The following is a 26331-nucleotide window of genomic DNA, read 5'->3' as shown; positions in this document are numbered from 1 at the left end:
CACTAATGTAAATTAGTATGTAAATTGGTATACCTTTTCTGGAAAGCAGTAATTATCAAAAGCCTCAAAAATACTCATTCCTTTTGACTTTGTTTCCTTTCTAAGAGATTATCCTAAAGAGATACTGGTTCCTAGAGAGATTTATTTATAATGATGTTCATGGTACTTTTATTTATAATAGTGGAAACATGGAAATCTAAATGTTCTATCATAGGCCATTAATTAAATCATGGTGTAGACGTGGGATTAAATAGTTATTAAAATATTTTAAATATCTATTGATATGTAGAGGAAATGCTTATAATTTATTAACTGAAAAAATACTTTTTACTAAATATTCAGTATAATTCCAATTTGCTGAGTTATGTAATGGTTGGAAAAGTACTGGAATAATAAAGTTGTTAACACTGTTCTTCTCTGGATGATACATTAAGAGGATTTTTATTTTCTCCTCTATCCATATTTTTATTTGTCCATAATAAAATAGATCGCTTTAATGGTTTTAAGATTACTTTAAAAGTCCAGTAAAAAACAGCAAGAACTGTGTTCGTGAGGATCTCACCATCTGCACTACTAATAGAGCATGGTGTGATGAGGAAAGGCCCGACATGAGTGACAGCAAGCCTAGTCTTAGTTGCTGGTTTAGTGACCTTAGGTGAGTCATTTGTTGTTCCTGGGCTGCGTTGTTCTTGTTTGAATGGCCTCTGGTTCTTTCTAGTTCTTAGTTTATGTTACTCCACAGAAGTCTTCCCTGCTGTTGCTGTGCAGCCCTAAGGAGGTTGCACTCTATTTTATCCAGTGGTAACTTTCAGAGTACAGGCAAGGTAGTCAGTAGAAACAAATATGCCTTCTTAAAATTTACGCAGAAACCTCAAGCCCTTAACTACAATGAAAATTTCACAGCACATCATTGCAGCAAAAAATTAAGCACATGTTTCACAGAGTAGAAACAAGACTTCTTTGGTTAGTGAAACCATTCTGCACTCTGAGGAAGGAACTGTGCCACCAACCTGTCTTCTCCTCAAGGCTTGTTGTTTTCACACAGAGTGAAATGCCAGCATCATCCGTGAACACACTGGGCTACCAGAACAGAGAGGGACTTCACACGCTCACATGCCCTAGGCTTTGATACACCTAACAGTTCTTAACTGTCAAAAGATAAGCCTGTCTGTTAAACACAAAATGTTAACACACCATTAAACTAAATTTTAGTCTTCCAATTCAGTACTTCAAAGAATACTTAGTCTTAATTCATACTTTCTCTTCTGTTAACTTTCTGATAGGGCAATAAAGTTGTAAAGCTTTCTATGAAGTTGGAAATTAAATTTTAAGAATTGAAGGTGTAGGCATTATCATGGTTTCCAAATACAATACTCTCTTGGTATATGATTACATTTAATTGTTTTTCTTCCCTTGTTAATGACAGGATAAGTATAAACTCCTGTGGGGAAAAAAATGCATTACTTCAAAAGTTAATGACAAACATATAATAAGAATATTTTCGAATATGTTTAGGAAAGAATTCAGAGCCTGAAGCAGAGCATAGACTTCATGGCTGACTTGCAGAAAACTCGAAAGCAGAAAGATGGAACAGACACCTCACAGAGTGGGGAGGACGGAGGCTGCTGGCAGAGAGAGAGAGAGGACTCTGGAGATGCCGAAGCACACGCTTTCAAGAGTCCCAGCAAAGAAAATAAAAAGTAAAAGATCTTTGGGATGTTAGGGTCAAACTGTCTTCTTCAAGCTAGTAAGGGGGAAAAATACTTACTCGGGGCCTGACTTGGGAAGACCAAGTGCTAGTGTGTTGGTGGTGGTGGTGTTTTGGCATGAAAGTCCATTTTGATGGTGTGATACCCCTCTTCTCATATGAAGCACTATATGGGATTGTCCAAACACAGTTCAGAAAACAGTTCTAATGTGTATTCTTATTGAAGTAGTTTTAAAACCTACAAAGTGTCTTTTGGGACTGATATGGTCAGTGAGTTTATTTAAATAGAACTGTTTGTTTAAAAAAAAAAAATGCATAGTCATTACCTCCTTCCATAAAGGAGCAAGGAGTTCAGTGGGAGCGCAGGCACTGCTGCGTCTTAAGCAGATGGGCTGTCACTGCAGTGTGCCCATGTTTTCTACCCAATGTCAGCTGGTGGGAGCAACGCTGAACCACTGTTCCACCTAGGCAGCCACCTGTGCAGCTGACAGCAGCCGCGTCTGCCCGCTCACGCTACTGGGAGCCAGCCCTGACCGCCCAGCACCTCACTGCCAACTTTGGGGAGGGTTGTAGTTAGCAGTTTGGGATTTTTGCTGTCATAATGCAAAGAAAGTAAACTAGTGACAAGTTTTTGTTTGTTCTAAGATTTACACACTTAAGTGCTTGTTTTAAATTTTAAAAATCAAACTTTAAAAGAACAATGGTATATTGTTCTCCCTTCAAAGTAATGTTTGAGGTAGAACTAATTTTTTTGTAAGTTCCCAGAAAAACGTTTAACACAAGTAACACTGGACAGAAAAAGGTAGGGAAATAGCATGTTAGGTGTGCCTTACTCTTTCTGTTCTTAAATTAGAGACCCTTAACAGGTCATCAAGGAAGTAAGTTTCAATGAGTGACTGTAGTACAAATGTCTCCACTTTAGTTGTATTCATATTTAGAATTCATTTGAATGTTTTCATCTTACTTATCTTTGTTTTTTTTTACTTAGTATTAATGTATGTTTTCAGGAAAGACAAAGATATGCTTGAAGATAAGTTTAAAAGCAATAATTTAGAGAGAGAGCAGGAGCAGCTTGACCGCATCGTGAAGGAATCTGGAGGAAAGCTGACCAGGCGGCTTGTGAACAGTCAGGTGATTGAGCTTTGCCTTTTCTTTTCTCTACCTACTGATTTGGGGCATCTGAAACTTTTAGTTTTTAAATTACTTGCGTATTTTTAATCCATATCTGCCATAGAGCTCTTCATCAGTATAATACTTAGCAGAAAAACAATTAATAACGGACAGACGATTCCCTACAATGGGTTTATCAGGGTGTTAAAATGCATTTTCAACTCATGATATTTTCAACTTACAATGGGCGTGTTGGATGTAACTCCATTGTAAGTTGAGGACCATCTGTGTTCATTTGTAAAGTACATGATTAATCTTACCCTCTTTTACTGGATTTTTTAAAAATGAAGTTATAATATGTTCTAAAATTGGAACATGAACTACAGAATTTAAATTTACAGGAAAACATTTGTATTCTGGTCTTTTGAAATCATATTTAGCACATTGGTTTTATTTAATTTTAGATTCAAGGGGTACATACACCATTTTGTTACGTGGGTATATTGCATGATGCTGAGATTTGAGCTTCTCTTGAACCCATCACCCAAATAGTGAACATAGTACCCAGTAGGAAGTTTTTGAACCCTTGCCCCCTTCCCTCCCTGCCCCCTTTTAGCATTTCCAGTGTCTATTCTTCCCATCTTTGTGTCTGTGTGCACCAGTGTTCAGCTCCTACTTTTAAGTGAGAACATGGCAATATTTGTTTTTCTGTTTCTGCATTAATTTGTTTAGGATAGTGGCCTCCTTCTTCATCCATGTTGTTGCAGGGGACATGATTTGATTCTTTTTTATGGCTGTGTAGTATTCCATGGTGTGTGTGTGTACTGCATTTTCTTTACCTAGTCCTTTGTTGGTGGGCACCTAAGTTGATTCTGTGTCTTTATTGTGCACAGTGCTGCAGTAAACATACAAATGCATGTGTCTTTTGAGTAAAATGATTTGTTTTCCTTTGGGTACATACCTAGGATTGCTGGGTCAAATTGTAATTCTATTTTTAGTTCTTTGGGAAATCTCCAAACTGCTTTCCACAGGAGCTGAACTAATTTACATTCTCACCAACAGTGAGCATTCCCTTTTCTCCACAACCTTGCCAGCATCTCTTATTTTTTGAGTTTTTAGTAATGATATAATATGGTATCTTATTGTGGTTTTGATTTGCATTTCTCCAATGATTAGTGATGCTGAGCATTTTCTCATATGTTTGTTGGCTGCTTATATGTCTTCTTTTGAGTGGTGTCTGTTCATGTCCTTTGCCCAGTTTTTAATGGGGCTATTTGTTTGTTTCTTGTTGATTTAAGTTCCTTATAGATACTGGGTATTAGTCCTTTATTGGATGCGTAGTTCACACATATTTTCTCCCGTTCTGTGGGATGTTTCTTTACTCTGTTGATAGTTTCTTTGGGATGTTTCTTTACTCTGTTGATAGTTTCTTTGGGATGTTTCTTTACTCTGTTGATAGTTTCTTTGGCTGTTCAGAAGCTCTGTAGTTTAATTAGGTCCCACTTGTGAATTTTTGTTTTTGTCACTTTTGCTTTTGAGAACATAGAAAATTCTTTGCCGAGGCCCATGTCCAGAAGAGTATTTCCAAGGTTTTATTCTAGGATTTTTATAATTTGAGGTCGTACATTTAAGTGTTTAATCCATTTGGAGTTAATGTTTGTATATTGTGAGAGATGGGAGTTCAGTTTCATTCTTCTGCACATGGTTAGCCAGTTTTCTTAGCGCCATTTATTGAGTGGTCTTTCTACTTTATTTTTGTCGACTTTGTCAAAGATCAGTTGGTTGTATGTATGTGGCTTTATTTCTGGGTTCTCTATTCTGTTCCATTGGTCTGTGAGTTATTTTGTTTATTTTTATCAGTATCATGCTGTTTTGGTTATTGTAGCCTTGTAGTTTTATGGGAGCTTTAGTTTGGTTTGGTTTGATTTTGAGACAGGGTGTCACTCTGTCGCCCAGGCTGGAGTGTGCAGTGGCACAATCTTGGCTCACTACAGCCTCCACCTTGGGAGCTCAAGCAATTCTCCTGCCTCAGCCTTCCAAGTGGCTGAAAGTACAGGTGCGTGACACCATGTCCGGCTAATTTTTGTATTTTTTGTAGAAATGAGGTTTCACCATATTGCCCAGGCTGGTCTCAAACTCCTGAACTCAAGCGATCCACCCAACTCGGCCTCCCAAAGTGCTCGGATTACAGACATGAGCCACTGTGCCCAGCCTGTAGTATAGTTTGAAATTGGGTAATGTGATGCCTCTGACTTTGTTCTTTTTGCTTAGAATTGCTTTGGCACTTCAGGCTCCTTTTTGGTTCCATGTGAATTTTAGAATAGTTTTTTCTGAATCTGTGAAGAATGATGTTGGGAATTTGATAGGAATAGCATTGAATCTGTAGATTGCTTTAGACAGTATGGACGTTTTAACAATATTGATTATTCCATGAGCATGGGATGTTTTTCCATTTGTGTCATCTATGGTTTCTTTCAGCAGTGTTTTTTTAGTTCTTCTAGAGATCTTTCACCTCTTTACATATATTCCTAGGTATTTTATTTTTTGTGTGGCTGTTGTGAATAGGATTGCATTCTTGAATTGGTGCTCAGCTTGAACATTATTGGTTTATAGAAATGCTACTGATTTTTGTAAATTGATATTGTATCTTTACCAAAAACACATTTTTCTTTATATACTATGTATATAGAATTGTTTCTCTTATATCTAGTAATTTTAATAACATATATTAACTATTTTAACTCTTAGTAACCCTAATTTCAAGTGAAAACCCTAAGATTACTTAATATAACATGACTTTAAGATTTAAAATTACGAAGAGAATTTTGAAACTAGTTTTATTTACCAAGGATTACTAAAGTTGTGTGAACTAAAAGGCATTTGAGCGAAATTCTGTTTTTTTAAAATAAAATAATTGATTTAAGCACTTACTTTTCTTTGGTCAGTTGATTAGAGCTCTTTCATGTATTTTGGTAGTGATACATCACATACACATGACACATATATAGACATACAAACACACAGAAGCAGATCTTCTAGATTTATAAGATTCTTCATTTGCCAGTTTTCACTTTCTCTCCCCCTCTTAGACTATCAGTCATTTCCAAAGTTATAACAAAGTAGATGAAACAAGGTAGAAAATTTATATCTCAGAGGCACAGAAGCTATACCTAAACACCATTACCTGAAAACAAGTTGATTGCCAGAAGGAGGTTGCAGTGAGCCAAGATCGCACCTCTGCACTCTAGCCTGGGCAACAGAGCGAGACTCTGTCTCAAAAAAAAAAAAAAAAGAAAGTGTCCTCTTTTCAACTTAACTTGTTTCCTTATTAGATTACTGGTTTCAAGAGGGAGCCCTTTAAGGAACAGGGCCAAGAAAGCATGCAGTTTTTAGGGCCTAATACTTCCTGGAAGGCAGGTTTTAGATCACCCCAAATCACTGAATCCGGGGTCCCCAGAAAGCTGAAGAGATCAGGTAATACAATACAGAAAAGAGCAGAGTTTTAGATCTGAGAGGAATCTGTCTGCTTACAACTCTTGGTATTCTGTGAGGAAAAACAGAGATTCTTCCCAAAAAGAGGAGTCTTTGATGCCTTTTCTGTTTACTCAAGAGATCTCACAAGCTGCCAGAAATTCCTTTAGGTCCCTAATATGGTATCGAGGGTGGCAAGAGGAAGGGGGGACAGCCAAACAGAACTCAGTTGACTGAGACATTTTACAGAGCCATTACAGCGGCGTTAAAACAGTAGACATATGTGTGTATATGTATAGCCCAAATAGCAGTTTTAACTGAGCCGACATTTGAATATAGAGCTCTTTTTTAAAAAATATTTTTCCTAATTGTAATTCCTACTCAGGTTGTTTTACTTTTGCTTCTGCTGCTAGCTGGGCTCCTGTTGCCAAACAAGCAGCCCACAAAAGTGGCCATCTTGCTGCAGTGGCTGCCGGCTGCCCTTCCTGACCACAGTGCGATGGATGGCTCTCAGCCGACAATCACTCCAGATACACTAGTGTTTTCAGGGCGTGCTTGTACTCACGCACAGTCATCTAAAACATGAGCCATACCACTCAACGAGGAAGTGGCTGCCACCTGGGATTTCCTCCACGGATGCTTCCTTCCCTTTGCCCATTTCTTGGTCCCTCAACTCCTGACTAGCTCACCACATGTTCCAGCTTAAATGTTTCCAGAAAGAAACATTTAACAGGGACTTAGGAACAGAAGCCATGTCTTGGGTGGCAGTGAGATGGTGGGTCCCTGTCACGTTGGTTTTAAAGCCAAGTAGGTGTATACATGCCTTTAAGCAAGCCACTGCCCTCACCTGGTCCATAGTAGCCTTTTTTGATAGACTGGGGAGGACTAGGTGGCCTTAAGGACCCACAGAGCTCTTAGAATTCTGAGATTTTCTTCACCTCCATTTCTCTAGCCCATCATCCCCTGTGTGAAAGTCAGTATCTTGAGTTTAATGATTAGCCACCTGTAATATTAGTTTGGTTAAAATAAGGCTTTGTGGTTTGCTGCATATATGAATATGGTACAGGCTGAGCATCCCTAATCCAGAAATTCGAAATCTGAAATTCTCCAAAATCTGAAATTTTTTGAGCTCCGACATGATGACATAAGTGGAAACTTCCACACCTGACCTCATGTGACGGGTGCACAAAATTATTTATTGTATAAAATTATTTTCTGGCTGTATCTGTAAAGTGTATATGAAACATAAATGAATTTTATGTTCCATCCCTAAGATATCTCATTATGTATATGTAAATATTCCAAAATATGGGAAAATCTGCAATCCACAACACTCTGGTATTAAGCATTTCGGATAAAGGATACTCAGCCTGTTTGTATAAAACACTTCATTCCATCTGAATACTTTGGGTCATTGCAGTGCGAATTTGAAAGAAGAAAACCAGATGGAACAACGACGTTGGGACTTCTCCATCCTGTGGATCCCATTGTAGGAGGTAGGATCAGAGTAAAACTGTGCATGAACTTGATGCTATTTGGCAGAGAACAGTAACCTGGGTTAACATTTTAAAGCAACAAGCTTGAATATTGATCAGTCTGTGTCATTATGCACAAAGGATCTAGCTAGACATCATGTGTTTCATGGTAACAGCTAGCCTAACTTTCACTTCATCTTGAAATAGGTACAGTATATCAAGTTTTCCTTAAAATTCAAAGTCCCTGAAATATTTTAAACCCGCCATTAACAAAGCCATAACTTTTAGATAGTAATTCCTAGCCCTGGTTTTAAGAGACTTTAGTATAGACACTCAGTTTAGAGGTATCTCATACACACAGAATATGATACTATAAATTTAACTGATCTGTTTATTTCAGGGAATAAAATGAATGTATATGCCACATAGTGCCTTAATAATAATGGAAAGTGTATGCTTAGTGACATCGTATCTTTCACTATAGTCAGTGGAAAGTTTGTAAAGATTGGGAATCTTTAGAACCTCAGTCATATTTTTGTTTTCTCAAATGATGTTTTAATGGAAATAATATAGGTTATATTTTGAAATTCGATGTCACAATTAGAACTTTTTGTCACTGGTCTGAGGAGAGAATCATGTATTGAGATATGCAAATGTGAGAATGTTAATTTATTCAACAAATATTTATTTTCATACTGTCATAATGAAAGAAGTAATTGGAAATACGAAAATGAATAATGACAGAATTTTTACCCTTAAGGAAACAGTCTCTGATGTTTATTGTTTGCTATGAGCAGGGTGCTGTCTTAGGAGCTAGCTGTGTAGTAGAGAACAAAACAGAGAGAGAGGAGTCCCTTTTCCTTGTTCTATGGAGTCGGGGGAAGAGGGCTCATATAAAGAGAAGTCTGTCCTTAATCAGTACTATGCAGGTATGTGTCTATAATGAATAAATACTACAAAGGAAAAGAACAGCTATGATCATAATAGAAGATACCAACCTAGTGTTTGGGGGTCAGGGAAGGCATCCTTAAGGAGATGATGTTTAGGTTGAGTAAGGGATAAGAGAACAGCAGTTGTGAAAATCTTGAAGCAGGGAAGAGCATTTGAAGATGGAAAGAAGGGGACTATGAACGTTCTCTAAAGGAGGAGAACAGTAATAGAAGAAAAGGAGCTAGTGCTGTTTTCAAAACAAAACTCAGTTTCTACTTTGATGCAGACAAGTAGAATTTTATATGATCATAGGTCAAAGAATGCCACAGGATTGAGAACATTGCTCTTTCTACTATAGCTGTGGTGAACATTTGGTGTTAGGAGATGCAGCTAACTGATGTAGGTGACACCTTAAGATCTGCTGCTTTCTGTGAAGCCGAGTGTGGTCTCTGCCCTTGCTCTGGTTTCCTGGGTTTCCAGTTTCTGAGACGTAATCAAATGTGGCCAAAGCTGACTTGGCTCCCCGTGTGCACAGCTCCCTCTGTAGGCCACTTTCATGGTTTAAGGTAGAAAACACCCCTGTTCATCTTCTCAGCTTCATTGTCTGGTACCCGTACCTATTAGGAAACCAAATTCCAGACTGTTCGCTGAGAAGGAGAGGAGATCTGATTTAGATGTTCAGTTGCTTAACAGTGCCTTCACCACACTGGTCACTGATGGCAGTAGCCTCCGTTGAAGGCTGATCATGTGACACAAGCTCAGACTCTTCTTCAGGAGAGCAGATGTCCCTCTGTTAGATACTGTGGGAGACCACATCTTCTCCTGCCAGCATCTTTTGCAGTCCCCTCAGGTGCCCATACGTGACATTTCTCTATGTCACGTATTCCCAGCTTCATCACAGGGATTCATTCCTGGCTAATGCCTGTTCTCGTTGCACTAAAAGTATGCCTTTCATAGATACTCATTTATCCTTCATGTGTTAGTAGCCCTTTTGTCTTTAATGCAGGTGTTTTCCCTCAGTCTTTTACTAACCTTTGTACTGGTTAACTTTCATCTTAACATTAAAAGTCCCAGCTTTTAAAAGTTTTTGTGGCTTTTGTTTTTAATAAAAATCTAATTTTTTAAGTGAAGTGTACATGATTATAAAGAATTCCAGGAAGCAGGAGAGTGTAATGAACAGGTCTGAGTTTTGGTCCTGGCTATAGTTCTGCCTTTCTGAGCTTTGATTTTCTTATAAAAGTGGATGTAGTAAGGGCTTCCCAGCCTCCTTCACGGTCATGCAGATGACATGCAGTGGTTTATGCGGAGTCACTCGGCAGAGGGCCCCGTGGGTCATGGCCATGTAGGCCTCCTTCACTGTGCTCTGTTTTATGTTGTAGAGCCAGGCTACTGCCCTGTGAGACTGGGAATGACAACTGGAAGACTTCAGTCTGGAGTGAATACTTTGCAGGGGTTCAAAGAGGATAAAAGGAACAAAGTCACTCCAGGTGAGGCTCCTGCGTAGGAGTCGTTTTTTTCTCTTCTCTGTTTTGGGATATTAGGGAAAGGAAGCACGATTATGCTTTATTCACTAGGTGGGCACCAGTATCTTGGTGGTATTTTTGCAACATTAATTAGCTATTTTATTAACTTCAGAAGAGACTGGAAAATTGGGTATTAGTATTCAAAATGAATTTTGTTATTTCTTGTTCCTCTCCCTCTCCCTTGTAGGGAAGAATTCACTTGAGTTGTAAATTTACAAGTACCTGTTTGAGAGAAAATATCTTAGATTTGCGAACCAGTCAATGAAGTAGTAAAGTTAGGAGAGAATAAATAATCTTTTGGTAAAACAAAATAGATTGACATGCAAGTTAAAGAATAGTGTTACAGTATTTGATTTTTTCAACAGTGTTATATTTGAATTATGGGCCCTACAGTTCTTATGCACCGCATTATGACTCCACATTTGCAAATATCAGCAAGGATGATTCTGATTTAATCTATTCAACCTATGGGGAAGACTCTGATCTTCCAAGCGATTTCAGGTGAGTCTCCAGTTAATATTCTGATTACATTTGTTTAAAAACATTAAAGTACATACATGATTTGTGGATAGACTGTCAAAGCTGGCCGAGTAGTAAAAAAAATGTGCTCAGTAATTTTTTTTTAAGCTGACAATAATGGATTCATAGTTACTCCTATCCTTTAGTGGAGAGAGAGAGCATGTCTCCCTGATAGTAGCATCTGCAGTATTTTAATTCTTACAAAAATATATTTTTAAAGAGACTGTACCTCAGCCAGTACTAAAGTTTAGGAACTTGTTACTTCAAAACGTTGATGTGCCATCTGCTGTCTTATAACGTGTTGTGTGTCAGTGAGTTATGGTCCAAACTTGATCAGTTTGGGAACCTACAGTGCATTTTCCCCAAGAAAGGAGGCAGGATAGGATGGCTCTACTCCATAGGCAGCCCACATAAAAGCCTTTTTGACCAATCACATGCCAGGTAGACCATTGCAGTTAAACTCAGCCATTCTTTATTGCATGTTTCTGTGGGAAGATCATCTCTGGTGTTCCTGTTTAGGATGCTGAGCAGTTTGGATCCCATCAACATAATGAGATCCATCCTGACTTAGCAGGATTCTGGCTCAGGATGGGACACTGAGCTTGGGTTATGGCAGTAGTTTACTGGATATTATTCCTTCTTAGCAGTAGTACCTTGCTAATTTTCATTACATATAAGAAATTAACCCTGTAGATTGACCCGTCCCCTGCTTTTCTGACAAAGAGGGAATCTGTTCACTTTTACATTAGTAAGTGTGGTTTGGTGGTGGTTGTTTTTACAAGGTAGAGGTCCTTAAGTCCGAAGTTGACTGTGGTTTCAGATCAAGCCATTTAATCTTTTAGACCTCACCAGCCTGAATGAATTCTTTCTGGATTATGCATCTATGCATTCCACAAATAGGGATTGCACAGGGGAACAACACTGGCAAAGGCCCATGCCCTCCTGTCAAATGATGACAAGTGCTTTGGAGAAAGGTAAAGCAGCAGAGAAGGAGAGAGTAGTGCTGGGGCTACGAGAGGGATGCACTTTTAAATCAGTCAGGTAAGTCTGGTACAAAAGGGAAAGTTGAGTAAAAACTGAAGGAGGTGAGGAAGCAAGCAAGGCTGCTACCTGAAAGAATGTTCCAGGCAGTGCAGGAGCTGTGCAGAGGGCCTGAGTGGGAGCCTTCCCAACATACTTGAGAACAGCAGGAAGAAGCAGAAGAGTGCAGGCACATGGCCAGGGAGGGCGTTGATGAGAATGGGTCTTTATAAGCACTTGGAATTTCATTCTCAGTGAGATGGAAGCTACTGGTGGATTGCGAGCAGAAGAGTGACCCAGTCCAGATTATGATGTTTAAAGGATCACCCTGGCTACTCTTGGAGAATAGACTGTAGAGAGGCAAGGGCAGAAGTAGGGAGATGAGAAATGGACCGGGGGAGTAGCAGATGAGGTTCTGGGAAGGGCTCAGTCATCAGCCAGTAGGATTTCTTTACTGATTGAAGTGGGATGTAAGAGAGAGATGCCGAGGCTGACTCCAGGGTTTGCACACTGCGCCTGGAAGAGTGCAGTTGCTATTTACCGAGAAGGGGGAAACTTTGGAACATTACTTAGGGGGGAAGATCTAGCATTTCAATTTTGGATATTTTAAGCTTGAGATGTCTGTTAGACCTCCATGTGGAGCACCAAAGGGTGTGGTCCAAACTGGAGGTGTAACTTTTGAGAGTTTTTTGATCCCATATGAAAGTCCTGAGGTGAAGGTGATCACTGCAGACAGGAAGTGAGGGGGCGGGGAGCAGAAGATCCACGGACTGAGCCTGCACCCGTCACTGAGGTTTCATTTTTCTTTGGAACGTTTTATTTTTACTGTGTTCTTCATATTATCTCATGATAATGTTATTGCTAATTAATATGTAGATACCATGTTGTGTCTAGGCAGAAATTTGATGTCATGATGTATAACCAAGGGCATCTAGTGGAAACAGTTGGCTCTGATGGGAGGATAAAGCCAGTGGAGGTGATTTATGTGAGACTTTCCTAACTGTCTCTTGCAGCATCCATGAGTTTTTGGCCACGTGCCAAGATTATCCGTATGTCATGGCAGATAGTTTACTGGATGTTTTAACAAAAGGAGGGCATTCCAGGACCCTACAAGAGATGGAGATGGTAAGAACACTGCTAACGAAACAGGGTAATTTATTATCGACTCTCAAGCATTAGTCATTCAGTATAATGAAACCATGGGATTAACAAGTATGACAGCTGAACTCCGTGGCACTGAAAGACAGCCCAGCCCGGCTGGAGGCTACGGGTGGACAATAAACGGAAAGGAGTCATTTAGCTACCAGGATCTGTGAGGGCCTGAGCATGATCCTTATCTCCTCATCTTGGGAATGTAGGACTCAAAAATGGGATTTACAACTCAGAAGTCAGTGGGCATTGTGTCCTCTAACAAAAAAGGAAAGTTTTGCTCACTGGCCTGAAACTAAGTTGGCTAAAATGATAGGGAATGGCTTTTCCTCATGCAGTAATAGCACATCGGGAGCAACCTCAAGTTAAAAAGTAAAAAGCTTCCTCATTGCTATTTTATTAACACTTGTAAGCTATCTCTAGTTCAGTTGGAGATAGTTGTTAATCTGGAATCATTCAGAGTTTTGGCTCAAGGATTAGAACCAGAAAATGTTCCTACTGATACAGAAGAGAGTTGATCTCCAGAATGTTCCTGTCACAATAGTTAGAGGAACCCTGTGTCTCTTGGAGGTCTAACTCTTAATGGTGACTGTGACTGTAGTGCCTGGTACCCTGCTCACAACTGCACATATGGTTGCTGGGTGACCTGTCAGCAGAGCTGAGGTTAGTGCCTCGGTCAGGCCCAACGATGACTGCTGTAAAATATCCGCACTTGGACTGCTTTCATCACATGACCTAAAAAATGAAATTTTACATCAAATTAAAAAATACATATTTTTTTACCATATCCTCATCAATTAATCTGAATGAATTAATAGTCTAACGAAAATTGAATATTTTTCATTTGGTGAATATGGCAATGTGTTTCAAAATGTCAAGTGTCTTTGTCCTTCAGTTTAGCAGTTCCTCTTCTCAGAATTTATTCTAGAAAAAATACAAAAGTTACATATAAGGATACATTGTTTATAATTTTTAGAAATTGGGAATTGGTTAAATAACTCACAACAGAACCTTTCAAAGAAAGATGACATCATTGATTGATGTCCATGATATATTTGTCTCTTGTTCCTGGGTGCATTATCTCGGAAGAGCAAGATTGGGAAGCTTTCACATTCTCTGTAGCATTTGATTATTTTACAGTAATCCTCTGCTATCTGAGAATATTGCTGTGTTCATGCACAGTAATCCCTAGAACTCCTTCCTGTCTTCTTGTCAGGGATTTTTCTGATAAAAACAGATACCATTTATTTACATATTTATAAGTTATTTACCAAATACCTTCTTAAACATGTATATAGCTTTTGATCAGGCATGGAAATAACATCACCAGTAATAAGTACCCCAGCTCACAGAATCCTCTCAAAATGCTAATAATTATATTTAGTCATTTTGGCCTGAAAAATTATATTCCAGTAGTCCATATTTGTATTCATTTTCTCTTGCCAAGAAATTCCTGACAGTTTTCTCTTTTCCTTGATATTTGCCTTCATGTGTTTTCCTAAAAAGCTGTTTTTCTTCATCCTTATAGTCATTGCCTGAAGATGAAGGCCATACTAGGACACTTGACACAGCAAAAGAAATGGAGGTGATTTTATTTTACACTTTACAAGAAATATTTAAATGGAAAATAAGGGGAGTAAGAGTAGTCTTGAGAATGGGAAGGCCCATTGGGTAAGAAGGAAAAAGGTTAGTGAGTAGAGTTGTGAGGGCCTGGCTGAAATGGCAAACCATAAATGCATATCAGTGCCAAGTTGCACAATTATACAGTTTCTCCACCACAAGTTTTTAGCCCATATGTAGGTAGAGAAATCAGGTGGATCAATGGAGTTAGAGTTGGAGAGCCATACCATAGTATAAATGGAACCAGTAGCTTTTGATTGCTTAATATCTGGGTTGATCTATTCCTAAAAAGCAATGTTGAGGTTATGGAAACTCTTGAGTCTTAATGATTCTGAAAATAAAAACTCCATCTTTTTTTTTTTTTTTTAAGATGGAGTCCTGCTCTGTTGCCCAGGCTGGAGTGCAGTGGCACAATCTCGGCTCACTACAACCTCCGCCTCCTGGGTTCAAGCAGTTCTCTTGCCTCTGCCTCCCGAGTAGCTGTGATTACAGGTGCATGCCACCACGCCCAGCTAAATTTTTTTTTTGTATTTTTAGTAGAGACAGGGTTTCACCATGTTGGCCAGGCTGGTTTCAAACTCCTAACGTCTGGTGATCTGCCCACCTCGGCCTCCCGAAGTCCTGGGATTACAGGCATGAGCCATTGCGCCAGGCCAACTCCATCCTTTTTAAGATTTTGTTTCTCTCATGCAATACTGACAGCCTAGTTTGGAGGCCTGGAGAAGACCCAGGAAGTGTATCAATAGGAATGCAAGTATACGGACTAGATGGACTGAAATATGAAATAGTCTTTGAATCTCGAAAACACAAGGCATTGTCATCACCAAAAGCTCTTCACACTTTGAGCAACAACAAGGCTCTCATTACTTCATCTTTAGAATAGTTGCCATACTAAACAAATGATATAAATTGTATAAGATACATCATTACATTTCACAGAAGTATGGATTTATTGAATACCTGTTTTTGCCAAGATTTGGGAATAGCATTTTAAAAGGGTGTTCGGGAAATTCATTTTCTGTAAGCATCAAAATTAGGACTCCATAGTAAATAGGTAGAATAACTTTGCCTGTAAATACATGCCATCTTAGTAATTTCTAGTTAACACTGCTGTGGCTTAGCAAGCTCCAGTAATTGCCTGTTTTTCCTTTTGAAGCAGATTACAGAAGTAGAGCCACCAGGGCATTTGGACTCCAGTACTCAAGACAGGCTCATAGCGCTGAAAGCAGTAACAAATTTTGGCGTTCCAGTTGAAGTTTTTGACTCTGAAGGTAAGTGTCTCCAGAGGGTTTGATTGAAACACTGCATGATGTAGGCAGTCAAGATTTCATGTCTCATAAGTACAGATTAACATAGCCATTCACCACAGGAAGATCTTGGCTTACCAAGTTAAATGAATGGGTATGGCGTGTTGATTTCATTTCAAGCGGATTACTCTTTTGAAGGGAGAAGGCTAACCAATAATTAGCAAAGCCCTAGAGCCTAGGATTCGGTTTACTGCACAAGATCAAACAGAAGTGTGTCTGTTTTCTTCAGTGTGTTCTTTTTCTTACCACACAGAAGCTGAAATATTCCAGAAGAAACTTGATGAGACCACCAGATTGCTCAGGGAACTCCAGGAAGCCCAGAATGAACGTTTGAGCACCAGACCCCCTCCCAACATGATCTGTCTCTTGGGTCCCTCATACAGAGAAATGCATCTTGGTATGTTTTGCCTCCCATGAGAGGAGAGTCACGGGATGCTTCAAAGAAAAAACTTCTTGAGTACAGTGGTGATGACACTATAGAGTAATGCTGATGTGAATCCCAGGGAAAGTTTTTTTGTTTTGTTTTTTTTGCATGTGTACATTTACTGTTCTCTGGGATGCCTCTATCTAAAGGAACCATGCTTTAGTATCTGGAACTTTGTTTTTCTTTTTAGCTGAACAAGTGACCAATAATCTTAAAGAACTTGCACAGCAAGTAACTCCAGGTGATATCGTAAGCACGTATGGAGTTCGAAAAGCAATGGGGATTTCCATTCCTTCCCCCGTCATGGAAAACAACTTTGTGGATTTGACAGAAGGTACGTGCCCTGTTTTCTCTGGGAAAGCAGAAAGCTATGGTGGCTATAGTCATCCCTCAGTGTCTGCCCGAGATTGGCATCAGGACCCCGGATTTGGTATTTACCCCACAAAGATACCAAAATCTGTAGATGCTCAAGTCCCTAACATAAAATGTATTTGCCTATACCCTACACACAACCTCCAGTATACTTCAAATCATCTCTACTTATCTACTTCATAGAATGTAGTTAATAGACTGTATTTTTTATATTTTTTTCATTGTTTGTTGTATTTTTTTAATTGGGTTTTTTCCCCAAATATTTTTGATTGGCAGTTGGTTGAATCTGCAGATGTGGAACCCATGGATAAGAAGGGTCAACTGTAAAAGGAACATTTATCTGTTTTTAATGTATAAACTACTCTCAGTTTTCTTTTTATCTTGTCTTGTCTAAAGAATTAATAAAGAAAGATTTCCTGTGTGCAGAAGAGCCACAGTGATCACCTGATAATGTGCCTAGTCTTCAGCCTTGGATGTGGTGAAGAAGGGCTCTCAGCAGTTACGCTTCTGGATGGCAGCTTGACTTTCATGTCCCCTTTTTAATTAAAAGGTAAAAACAATGTTGAATTAAGTGATGTCTTTTTCTTTCAGACACTGAAGAACCTAAAAAGACGGATGTTGCTGAGTGTGGACCTGGTGGAAGTTGAGGCTGCCTGGTATTTGATTATATATTATGTACATACTTTTTCATTCTTAACTTAGAAATGCTTTTCAGAAGATATTAAATATTTGTAAATTGTGTTTTTAATTAAACTTTGGAACAGCGAATTTGAATGTTCCAGAGGTTGGACTTGTATTAGGTAATAAAGCTGGACCTGGGACTCATGAGGAAGGAATGTGCTTGGGGCTGTTGCCATACCTGTGCAGCATTCTTTCAAAATAGTGCCTTCCCATGCTTCTTCCTTATGTCCCACAGACAGGACCATCACTAAGAAACGTTCTTAAAACGGCCCCATCCAGTGAGATTTTCCGTTATACGAACATACTTGAAATAATTTTAGAATTTACTACTGTGGTTCTGCCCCTGCATACCCAGTGGGAATGATGCCCTTGTATGGGTAATTAGGTACCTCCCACCCACCCCCGACAAAAGCACACTGGGAGTTTTATAGCACTGTCACATGGCTAGTGTTCTTTTTTGGTTTTTTCCGTTTTTTAAAGAAAGAGTTACTTAGTACTATAGCAAAGTAATAAGCCAAATAAGATAAACTAAGTCATCCTTGAATAGATTAGGGAATTACCAGATTACCAAAAGGTGACATTTCTATTTACTGTTTATCTGAAATACAAAGGTCAAGTACCCAAGGAGTTGAACTCTAAGTAGGAGACCACAAGATTCATGGCCCCCTTTTACAAGATTCATGGCCCCCTTTTATCAGCAAGCTGAGATAAATGGTGATTTTGCTGAAACTGTATAGAACCTGTTATACACAAGGGAAAAAAATCAGGATGGAGATAGATAGCCTTGTTCAGTGAACAAATTAAGTTTGAAGGCCCTTATACAATCCTTCTATAAATCACCCAGGCAGGAAGCCATTTGATTTCCATTTTCCTGACTTTGAAAATTAGTATTTAGGAAGAACAAATAGGGTAAAGGAAAATTAATTCCCTCAAAAGACTTAAAATCTTATGCTAAAAGAGTCAAATTTTCAAGTTGTTTGAGTCTACTTTTAATCTCTAGTGAGTTCCTGAGGACCACGAAAATAAATTTAAAATACCTTCAGATATTTGAGTTTTTCAAATTGCTAATTTAATGTATAAAAAGCAGCTAAACACTGGTACTTTATAAAAATGAAACAGCATTTTGAAACAAATGTTACAGATCTATAAATATTCATTATATAGAATAAACCCTAGTTACTTGCATGCACCACCTCAAATCATATTTCTTTACACTGACCTATTATATACACAAAGTATACAGTGGTTAATGATCTTCTCTTCTGTTTGTTTGTTAGGAAATTTCCTCAGTAAGCCAGAAAACTTCAGGTATTATTTTCACAAGTTAACTCAGGAGAAATTGTAAGGAAGTCCTTGACCCATGGAGAAGGTCACTGTTAGATACGTGTGTCTGTCATAAAACAAAATGACACCAGTAATTACTTGGTAATTTAAAAACAAGTTCATAAAAAGAAAATACCTGCAGGTAGTTTTTATGGTCAGTTATATTCTATAACCTGAACACTGAAAACTAAAAACTTACTTACAAACTATTATTATCTGAGCACAGCACAGTGCTTTAATTGGAAATAAAAATGCATGAGTGGTAATCAATCAGTTATTTGTTAAACTCCCAACTGGGGTTTCTGTTACTGAAGAAAAAAACAACTTAAATATTCCAAGAGTACAAATATGCTGACCTCAGAGAGGCCCAGTGCACTAATGTGTTTCTATGTTATATTAGCAACAGAAACCTTCCTGACTTGCCAGGAGAGCCCCCGCCGGGCAGCCCTGGTCACTGCTAGATCTTGAGAGCACAGATTTCAGTATAGTATTCATGTGAAACCAGCCCTTCATGTAAAAAGTTGGTGCGTAAAAAAGGCAACTTAAGCGAGGCTAATTGCCCTTACCAGCATTGTTGCCATGAAATTCCTTTATACAGCAAGTTCTTCTATTCATACTGATTCCAGTTATGTGCAGCACATGAGAGCTGCCACTAGTCTACCCAGCACCTTTGTGCAAATTAGAATACACCTGCCCTTCCTCGGGCTGATAAAGCCACACATGACACAGCACAGGCAGACAGGTTCAATTTTCGTCCCCTCCACCGCCACCCCCGCACTTAGCTGTACTCTTAATTTGCAGCCAGGGGGCAACTCATCCCAGGACCCCAACAAGTCTGGCCAGTCACCCAATCTGCAACCCTGTATAATCATCTTGTAAAGGCTCCTGTATGCAAGACTTCGTGTAGAACTTTACGGGGTTCATGGGGACACCTAGCTAAGAATCCCTGCTATGTAGGGAAACTGAGTGCATTAGAAATCCTGGCGATGCTCTGGTGTTGAGGCCACCGGTTAAGTCCTCTGGTTATGAAGTCCATTCAGAAAAAGGCACGGGCAGTTTGGTCATTTCTCACCCTGTTACAGTTAGGTTGACTTTCAATTCCTTGGGAAGTTGAAGCACAGTAAGACACATCCCCAAAACCTGGCTTTTTGCATTTGCCTTGACTCATGCAGTTTCAGAGCAAGAACGGCTCAGCATTTGTGAGGGGGCGGGCTTCCCAGATCCAGGAGCCTCTGCATGCACCCATGCGGAGTAGATCTTTCTAGTTTTGAAGCTCTCCAGGGTTAGCTGTGAAGACTAAAGGAAAGAAGAGATGCAGTCACAGGTTGTCCAAGTTGTCTCTAAACAGACTCCATTCCTTTCTGGTAAGAAAAGTAAGATACAGTTGAAGGACGGCAGGGGAGAATGCAAAGATGTGTGAGTAATCAAGGAAGAGCTGAAAGGCCGCACCTTACTTTCAAAGCACCTCTTTCCAGAATGCTTGCCTCACAAGCTGCCTCATTCAAAGGCAAGGCTCTGCTGCTCCCTGCCTTCTTGCTGTGACCACATTCCTCATTCCTCAGGACTCTATCCCCACAGCCAGCTGACCCCATAAGCTGATGCTAGACAGTAGTCCTCCTTACATGTCAGTGGTTAAAAAGGCAGAGCATACACTGGAGGGAAGAGATTTATGTCTAGTGTCTAAAAAGTCATTCAAAAGGATAAAAACCCCATTAATGTATTCATTTAAAACAAACATGCCAGACAAGGCAAAAAGTAAGTGTTAATTGTGGTGTTTTTCTCTCTACTGTTTGAAACCGTTTACAGATGTAAAACACCCCTTTCAGCTTCATTTACCAGAAGGCCTCTGTGAGAAATGCTGTCATTGCAGGCCCACCAGGGAGAGGGAGTCTCCAATCCGTGCTAGACAGCTCAGCTTACTCCCCCTTGGTGTCTAGAAAAACAGACCTCACTTGTGCGTGCCCACAGGCCACTGAGGTGGAAGTCTTTTCATCATGTGCTAAAGTTGTCTGCCTAGCACCTCAGGGAACAAAGATCTCAAAGTCAGCCCTGAACCAGTGAACATTCTCCAGCTGGCCTGGAAACTGTTACAGACCAGGCACAGAGGTTCTGGCCTCCCCTGCACATTATGGCTCAGTGGCTGCTTTGAGCCAGAATCTGGTGCATGTGTCTGAGAAGTCCTCCAGTGCAGGTCCAAAGAAGCCAACATGCACAGCCATCTGCATGCCTTTGGGATTGGCGTGGGGCGGAGTCTTCTCCTGGGGTTGCTTCAGGGAAGGAGACTGGCTTCCCAGCCTTTTCGGAATCCAGCAGGAGCCCTCAGTTCAGCCCCAGCCCCTGAAACTTGGCAGTGTCCGTACAGACAAAGTAAGTCCTCAGCTCGCCTTTGCCTTTGACGTTGATCAGGCCACGGCATTCACAAGAGTACCCGAGGCCCTGGAGGATGGTGCAGGTCTCCTCGGTAACCTGAAAAGGAAGAGAGACCTGTTGTCTTCAGGGGCAGGAAGAACACCTGTCATGGTAGGGACAGATAGAGACTGCCCAGGCATGCAGTCTGCCTTCCCTGGAGAGTGTGATAGCTAGAACCATGGCTGCTGGGTGAGACAGCAGCTCTTAAGTCCAAGTCCCCTCACCGCTGGGGAAGATCTTTTCCCCTTAGTCACCTGCTTCCCCAGTGGGTCTTTACCTGGATTTTCCCAAGTTCTCCAGTGCTCTCCATTCGGCTGGCCACGTTGACTGTGTTTCCCCAGATGTCATACTGAGGTTTTCGGGCCCCAATCACTCCAGCAATCACAGGCCCATGATTTATGCCTGAAGATGATGTTTACAGTTACCCAAGCGTGCAGGCAAAGCCTCAAGCTTCTGCCCTTAGGGGAGGCCAAAGAATCCATACCCCAGCACAGGATGCGGGGACAAAACAACTAGAGTGAAGGCTGGGTTGCTTCCCAGAGTCACTGTGTTGCAGTCGGGCTTGGGGTGTGAGGAGGGCATTCCCCGGCCAGCTCTTTTTCAGACTCAGAAGTCTGGGTTTGATGTTAACACTTGTTATCTGCTAATCTCCCTTTTAACAAAGAATACTTTGTTAAAAGTATTAACAAAGGCCTGGCTTTGAGCGCAGGCCCGCAACTATTTAGGTTTAGTAACTTTGCTTCCTTCTCTATATTTTAAGGTCACCTGTTTACAGACAATAATTTTGGTTCTCCATTTTCTGTAGTTACGTATTATTAAAACTCTCAATGGTAACTATATGCTAACTATATGCAAAACGTCAGAATAATTGTCCAACTGCTGAGCTTGTCAGATCAGAGGGATTTCTAAAACCTTTCATAATAGATGGCGAGGTGCAGCTGTGCCGCACAGACTGGGTGGACTGGCCTAGAGGCAGGGGCTCCCCACCCCCCTCCATCACCCGGGCTCACCGACGCGGAGGCGGAAGGAGTTGAAGGAGTGCCTGTTGATGCCGTCCAGCTTACTCATCAGGGCGATGCTGAACTCCACCATGACACCAATGTGGGCATGCTGCCGCTCCAGCTCCTGCGGGACAGGCTGTGGGTCAGATCCTTGCATCTCCAGAGCCCCCAGACCTAGTGGGCCCTGGCGCGCCACTCTTGTTGAGGATCCCCACCACTAAAATCCTGGCTGAGCCCTACAAGCACATGTGCCCCTCCCCCAGGACGGGATAAGGGCACACCCTTTAAGTAAGGTGACAGGTCACCTTTAAGTGTGGACAGTCAGCTGAATTTCCCCTCTTGGGCTTGAGTACCTGGTTCTCGTGCCCTGAGGCGACGCTGAGCCCTGCAGCTGCCATGTACGTGCTGCCGATGGTCTTGATCTTCTCCACGCCGCTGAACTTGGGCTTCAGTAGGAGCTGCAGGCAAGAAGGAAGCGGTGAAGCAGCCGCCACTCCATAGCCGCAGCCAGGCTGCCTCCGCTCCTCAGGAAGGGTGTGGGGTTCCCTCCACCCATCGCCGCCTCTCGCACACACGTCTCATGGCTGCCCTGCCAGCTGAGCGCATGACTAAGCATGGTGAGGACATGGCCCTTGGCGGCTCCTGCTCTTCCTATTGTCTCTGTCCCCACACTGTCTCCCTCTTCCCTTCCATCTGTGTCTGCACAGAGCAAACACAGCATTATCTACACAGGAATGTAGATTCTTTGTCTCCAGCAAAGAATTCAACCCAAACTGATTTCCTCTGTTTGGCTTGGTTGATAGCGTGGGCTTAGTTGGAAATGAAGCTAAGGGGCCTGAGTCTAATCTTAGCAAGCTGCCCATCACAGAGAAGATGCCAACGAAATATTTGCTGCATAAAACAGAACGAAAAAGAAATGTGTACCTTTATATTTCTGTGTAATGTATGTTCCCCCCAGGCGGGCCACGTCGTTTTTTTGTTGTTGTTGTTATTGTTTTTGAGACAGAGTTGTGTACTGTTACCCAGGCTGTAGTGCAGTGGCGTGATCCCAGCTCACTGCAACCACCTCCCAGGTTCAAGCGATTCTCCTGCCTCAGTCTCCCTAGTAGCTGGGATTACAGGTGTGCGCCACCAAGCCCAGCTTGTAATTTTTTGTATTTTCAGTAGAGACAGGGTTTCGCCATGTTGGCCAGGCTGGTCTCAAACTCCTAGCCTCAAGTGATCCACCCACCCTGACCTCCCAAAGTGCTGGGATTATAGACCACCTTGCCCAGCCCTGTGTCACATTTTTAAATTGGGTTTTAGGATGGCAGGTGCCACCGCCCTTCCCTCTCCAGCATGGGTGGGGGCTGCTGCGCAAGGCTGGGCTAGAGGCTGTACCTCGTCGAAGTCGGCAATGATCTCATTGAGCAGGCGTAGGCACTCCAGCCCTTCTTTGTTGACATCGCACTCTGTGTAGAACACTTTGAAGTCCGGCACGGAGGCAAACATGACACAGACGCAGTCATAGGACTGATGGTACCAGTCCTGGATGGGAAGAAACCGGACCTTACACCACTTCACCTCTTGAGGGGACAGGGGAAGAGTGGCAAGGCCTCAGGAGCAGATGGCACTGAACTGCCCAGCCCAGCTTTCGGGGAGTGGGGAGGGGGGCGGGCTGCATGAGGTTCATCTGGTGGCTGTTACCGGGTGATTAAGAATTGGGTGGCCAGGGAGGGTCAGGCTCAGGTTGGTTTTTTGCTCACAGAAGCACCATGGGTGTTTCCATGTACACATGGGGTGAGAACCTCTGCAGTAGTGGAGGGTAACGGGAGGTCTTCGTTCTCACTGGGCCTCCGTTTCCTATCTAGAAAACTTGCTACACATAACTAGTAGAAGTACAGACATTTTCATCAACGCAGAATGTCCAGATCACAAACCCTTGAACACACATTTCATCCTCGCCACAAGCCTGTGGGGAAGTGCTGTCAGCCCATTTTACAGAGGTGAAGACCAAGGCCCGGGAAAGCAAGGTGCCTTGTCCAAGACCACACTTGAGCCCAGGTCCCTGACCCCAGGCCCATGCTCTCACAGCTGATTCCATACATTGTCGCCTGGGCATCCTGGTGAGGCCAGGACCTGAGGAAGCCAAGCTCAGCATGCACTCCAGCTCCACACCTTCACCCTACGGACTGCGCCTGGACCCTCCGCCTCCCTGCCCCCGCCCCAGCCCCTTCTCAGCACACCTCGTTTAACTTGTCACCGATAAAGTGGGCAGCCACGTGGGCTGGCAGGACGTTCTCCAGAAGAAGGCGGTTCACGTTCTCCATGGTCTCAAACTCCTCGTGCTCCTTCTTGAACTTTTTCTTCCATAGGCAGTCCAAGCGGCAGTAATAGTCAATCTGCAAATGGCGGCAACATAAGCGCCCCGTCCACAGGCGAGTGGGAGCCGTGCTGCTGTGCATCTCCTAGCCAGGTCTGTCTGTCCCTGGCGTCCTTGGAGCCTCTGGCCAGGGGACCAGTGCTTTCCTGGCAGGACTCTGGTCTTTTCTGCTACTCCACATGAGCCCACCCCACCCCATCTCCAGATGGAGGTGAGGAAAAGTGGGCAGAGCTTGGGCGGGGGGGCCAGTCTCCTTACCTGTCTGGAGAGTGTGAGCAGGGTGATGTAAAACAGGACCAGGTAGAAATTGGTCATGGTCTTCAGGTCCTTCCAGGAACAGCTAGGGGTGCCACTGAATGCGAAGGGAGGCCCAAGTCACTCCCAGCACTCACCACTCCAACCCACTGAGTCATGCTCTCCAGGTGCCACACACACCCAGGGGAAAGGGGGAAATTGATTCTAATGGGGTGGGTAGAAAACAAGACAACTTCGGGGTATTATAAAGGGGGGAGGGGAGAGGTGGGCAGGGAGATGGGGGAGCCCTTGTGGGGAAGACCTCTGATCTCACCCCTGAATGACCAGAATCAGCTGTGATGAGGGCCTGAAGGGAGCCCAGAGCTCCTGGTGAGCCAGGGTCAGTGGCAGGCGGGGTGGGGTGGATGGGTGGCATAAGGATTTTGCAGGTGCGGGGCAGACCCACAGGAGAAGGTTCTGTTCTGGGTCCCAGGCTTCCAGCTTTTTTGTTTAGGGGGGCCAGGTCCACTCCTTAATCCACTTGGGACCCAGAACCCCTAGAACCACACACCCCAGCCCTGCCAGCCTCAGGTATCACCACCTGTCCAGGAAGAGATGGAAGCAACTGCTCCTTCCAGAACTCGAGACCCAGGATGTGGCCCTGAGAGGCACAGAGCTAGAGCTGCAGCCTCCTTCCCTCCCCACCACTAGACTGGCCTGGAAACAGGATGACCCGGTGGCCTCTGTCAGACCAGGGACTTCCTAAAGAACCTGCCAGTGGATTCCTCGGCTCTGAGCGCTGGACACCATCTGCCAGCCCCGCCCTGCAAGGTGCCCACTCCCCATGAACACAGAAGCCCCTTGGTGCGAGCAGGCAGGCACCAGATGAACAGGCCACCATGGGGATGGGGATGGGCGGGACCCCACCTGGTGGTGCCGTTGGGCTCAGTGAGGTTGCCCAGGCCTTGGCCACAGCAGTCCCACTGCCAGCATGGGGAGAGGTTGAAGAGCACCAGGTAGGCCACCAGGGCCACTGTCAGCAGCACAACCTTTGGCTCCAGGCTCATCCTCAGGAAGACCGAGCAGGCGATGAAGCCCAGGACACAGCTGCAGGTGTAGTACTGAGGGGGCAGGGTGTCACTCAGGACAGGGCCACCCCACCACGTACTCTCGCCTCCAGCCCAGCACATACCACAGAGCCCCACTCCCTGCACCTCAGCATCATGCTCTTGCCTTACCACCTCCCTTCTCAACAAAAAACAATGAGACCTGAGTGTCCAGTGTTGTTTTCACTGTAGTTTTATTTCTTATGAAGTGAGCTCATTTAAACGAGAAAAAATAGTATGCAGGTACTGTGGATAACAGACCACAGTCAAGGTCAAGGCTGGAGCGTGCATGCATCCAAGCTGCCTCCCTGAGTTTTTGTGAGCTTACCCTCCCAAAGGACCTCTGCCCTGCTCAAGATTGTGCTGTGGCTCCCCAGCCCCCAGAATAAAGACCATGCTCTTCACCCCGGCATTCCTGCACCTCCCAGTCTGGATCAAGCCTGCCCCCGGCTCCATCTCCCAGTTCTCCGCACTCCCTCTCCAGGAGACAACCCACCCAAAACCCCACTGCTCCCAACACACGCCTCGGCTTTTTCCCACGCTGTCCCTTGTCCCAGAACCTTTCTGCCTTTTAGAGCCCAGCTCAC

The 26331-nt window shown here is 42.7% G+C and overlaps 2 protein-coding genes across 36 annotated transcripts in view; one reads left to right on the top strand and one right to left on the bottom strand.

The window, feature by feature from the left end:
• Positions 1-23012, top strand: part of BRD7 (bromodomain containing 7) — a 55659-nt gene extending 32647 nt beyond the window's left edge. The window contains exons 7-19 of one of the 22 annotated variants that reach the window (XM_055366027.2): positions 1516-1700; positions 2716-2839; positions 7710-7785; positions 10074-10181; positions 10583-10718; positions 11637-11777; positions 12770-12881; positions 14434-14490; positions 15685-15796; positions 16086-16229; positions 16447-16590; positions 17220-17284; positions 20439-23012. In XM_055366027.2, coding sequence (XP_055222002.2) covers positions 1516-1700; positions 2716-2839; positions 7710-7785; positions 10074-10181; positions 10583-10718; positions 11637-11777; positions 12770-12881; positions 14434-14490; positions 15685-15796; positions 16086-16229; positions 16447-16590; positions 17220-17275 — 1395 coding nt within the window. In that variant the 3' untranslated portion in view covers positions 17276-17284; positions 20439-23012. Of the gene's footprint in view, positions 1-1515; positions 1701-2715; positions 2840-7709; positions 7786-10073; positions 10182-10582; positions 10719-11636; positions 11778-12769; positions 12882-14433; positions 14491-15681; positions 15797-16085; positions 16230-16446; positions 16591-17219; positions 17457-20438 lie in introns of those variants that run through there. The other 21 variants (XM_055366026.2, XM_055366022.2, XM_055366023.2 and 18 more) reach the window with 21 other exon arrangements.
• ADCY7 (adenylate cyclase 7) overlaps positions 18356-26331 on the bottom strand; it is a 72176-nt gene continuing 64200 nt past the window's right edge. For all 14 annotated transcript variants that reach the window (XM_055366009.2, XM_063700194.1, XM_063700192.1 and 11 more), the window contains 8 exons: positions 25566-25759; positions 24663-24756; positions 24268-24423; positions 23423-23569; positions 22396-22500; positions 22052-22166; positions 21319-21443; positions 18356-21098 (listed from right to left, as the gene is read on the bottom strand). In XM_055366009.2, coding sequence (XP_055221984.2) covers positions 20952-21098; positions 21319-21443; positions 22052-22166; positions 22396-22500; positions 23423-23569; positions 24268-24423; positions 24663-24756; positions 25566-25759 — 1083 coding nt within the window. In that variant the 3' untranslated portion in view covers positions 18356-20951. The remainder of the gene's footprint in view (positions 21099-21318; positions 21444-22051; positions 22167-22395; positions 22501-23422; positions 23570-24267; positions 24424-24662; positions 24757-25565; positions 25760-26331) is intronic.

Source organism: Gorilla gorilla, chromosome 18, assembly GCF_029281585.2.
Source record: "Gorilla gorilla gorilla isolate KB3781 chromosome 18, NHGRI_mGorGor1-v2.1_pri, whole genome shotgun sequence".
Classification (NCBI taxonomy): domain Eukaryota; kingdom Metazoa; phylum Chordata; class Mammalia; order Primates; family Hominidae; genus Gorilla; species Gorilla gorilla.
Note: the sequence above shows the minus strand (reverse complement) of the source record. Positions and strands in the feature narration are given on the sequence as shown.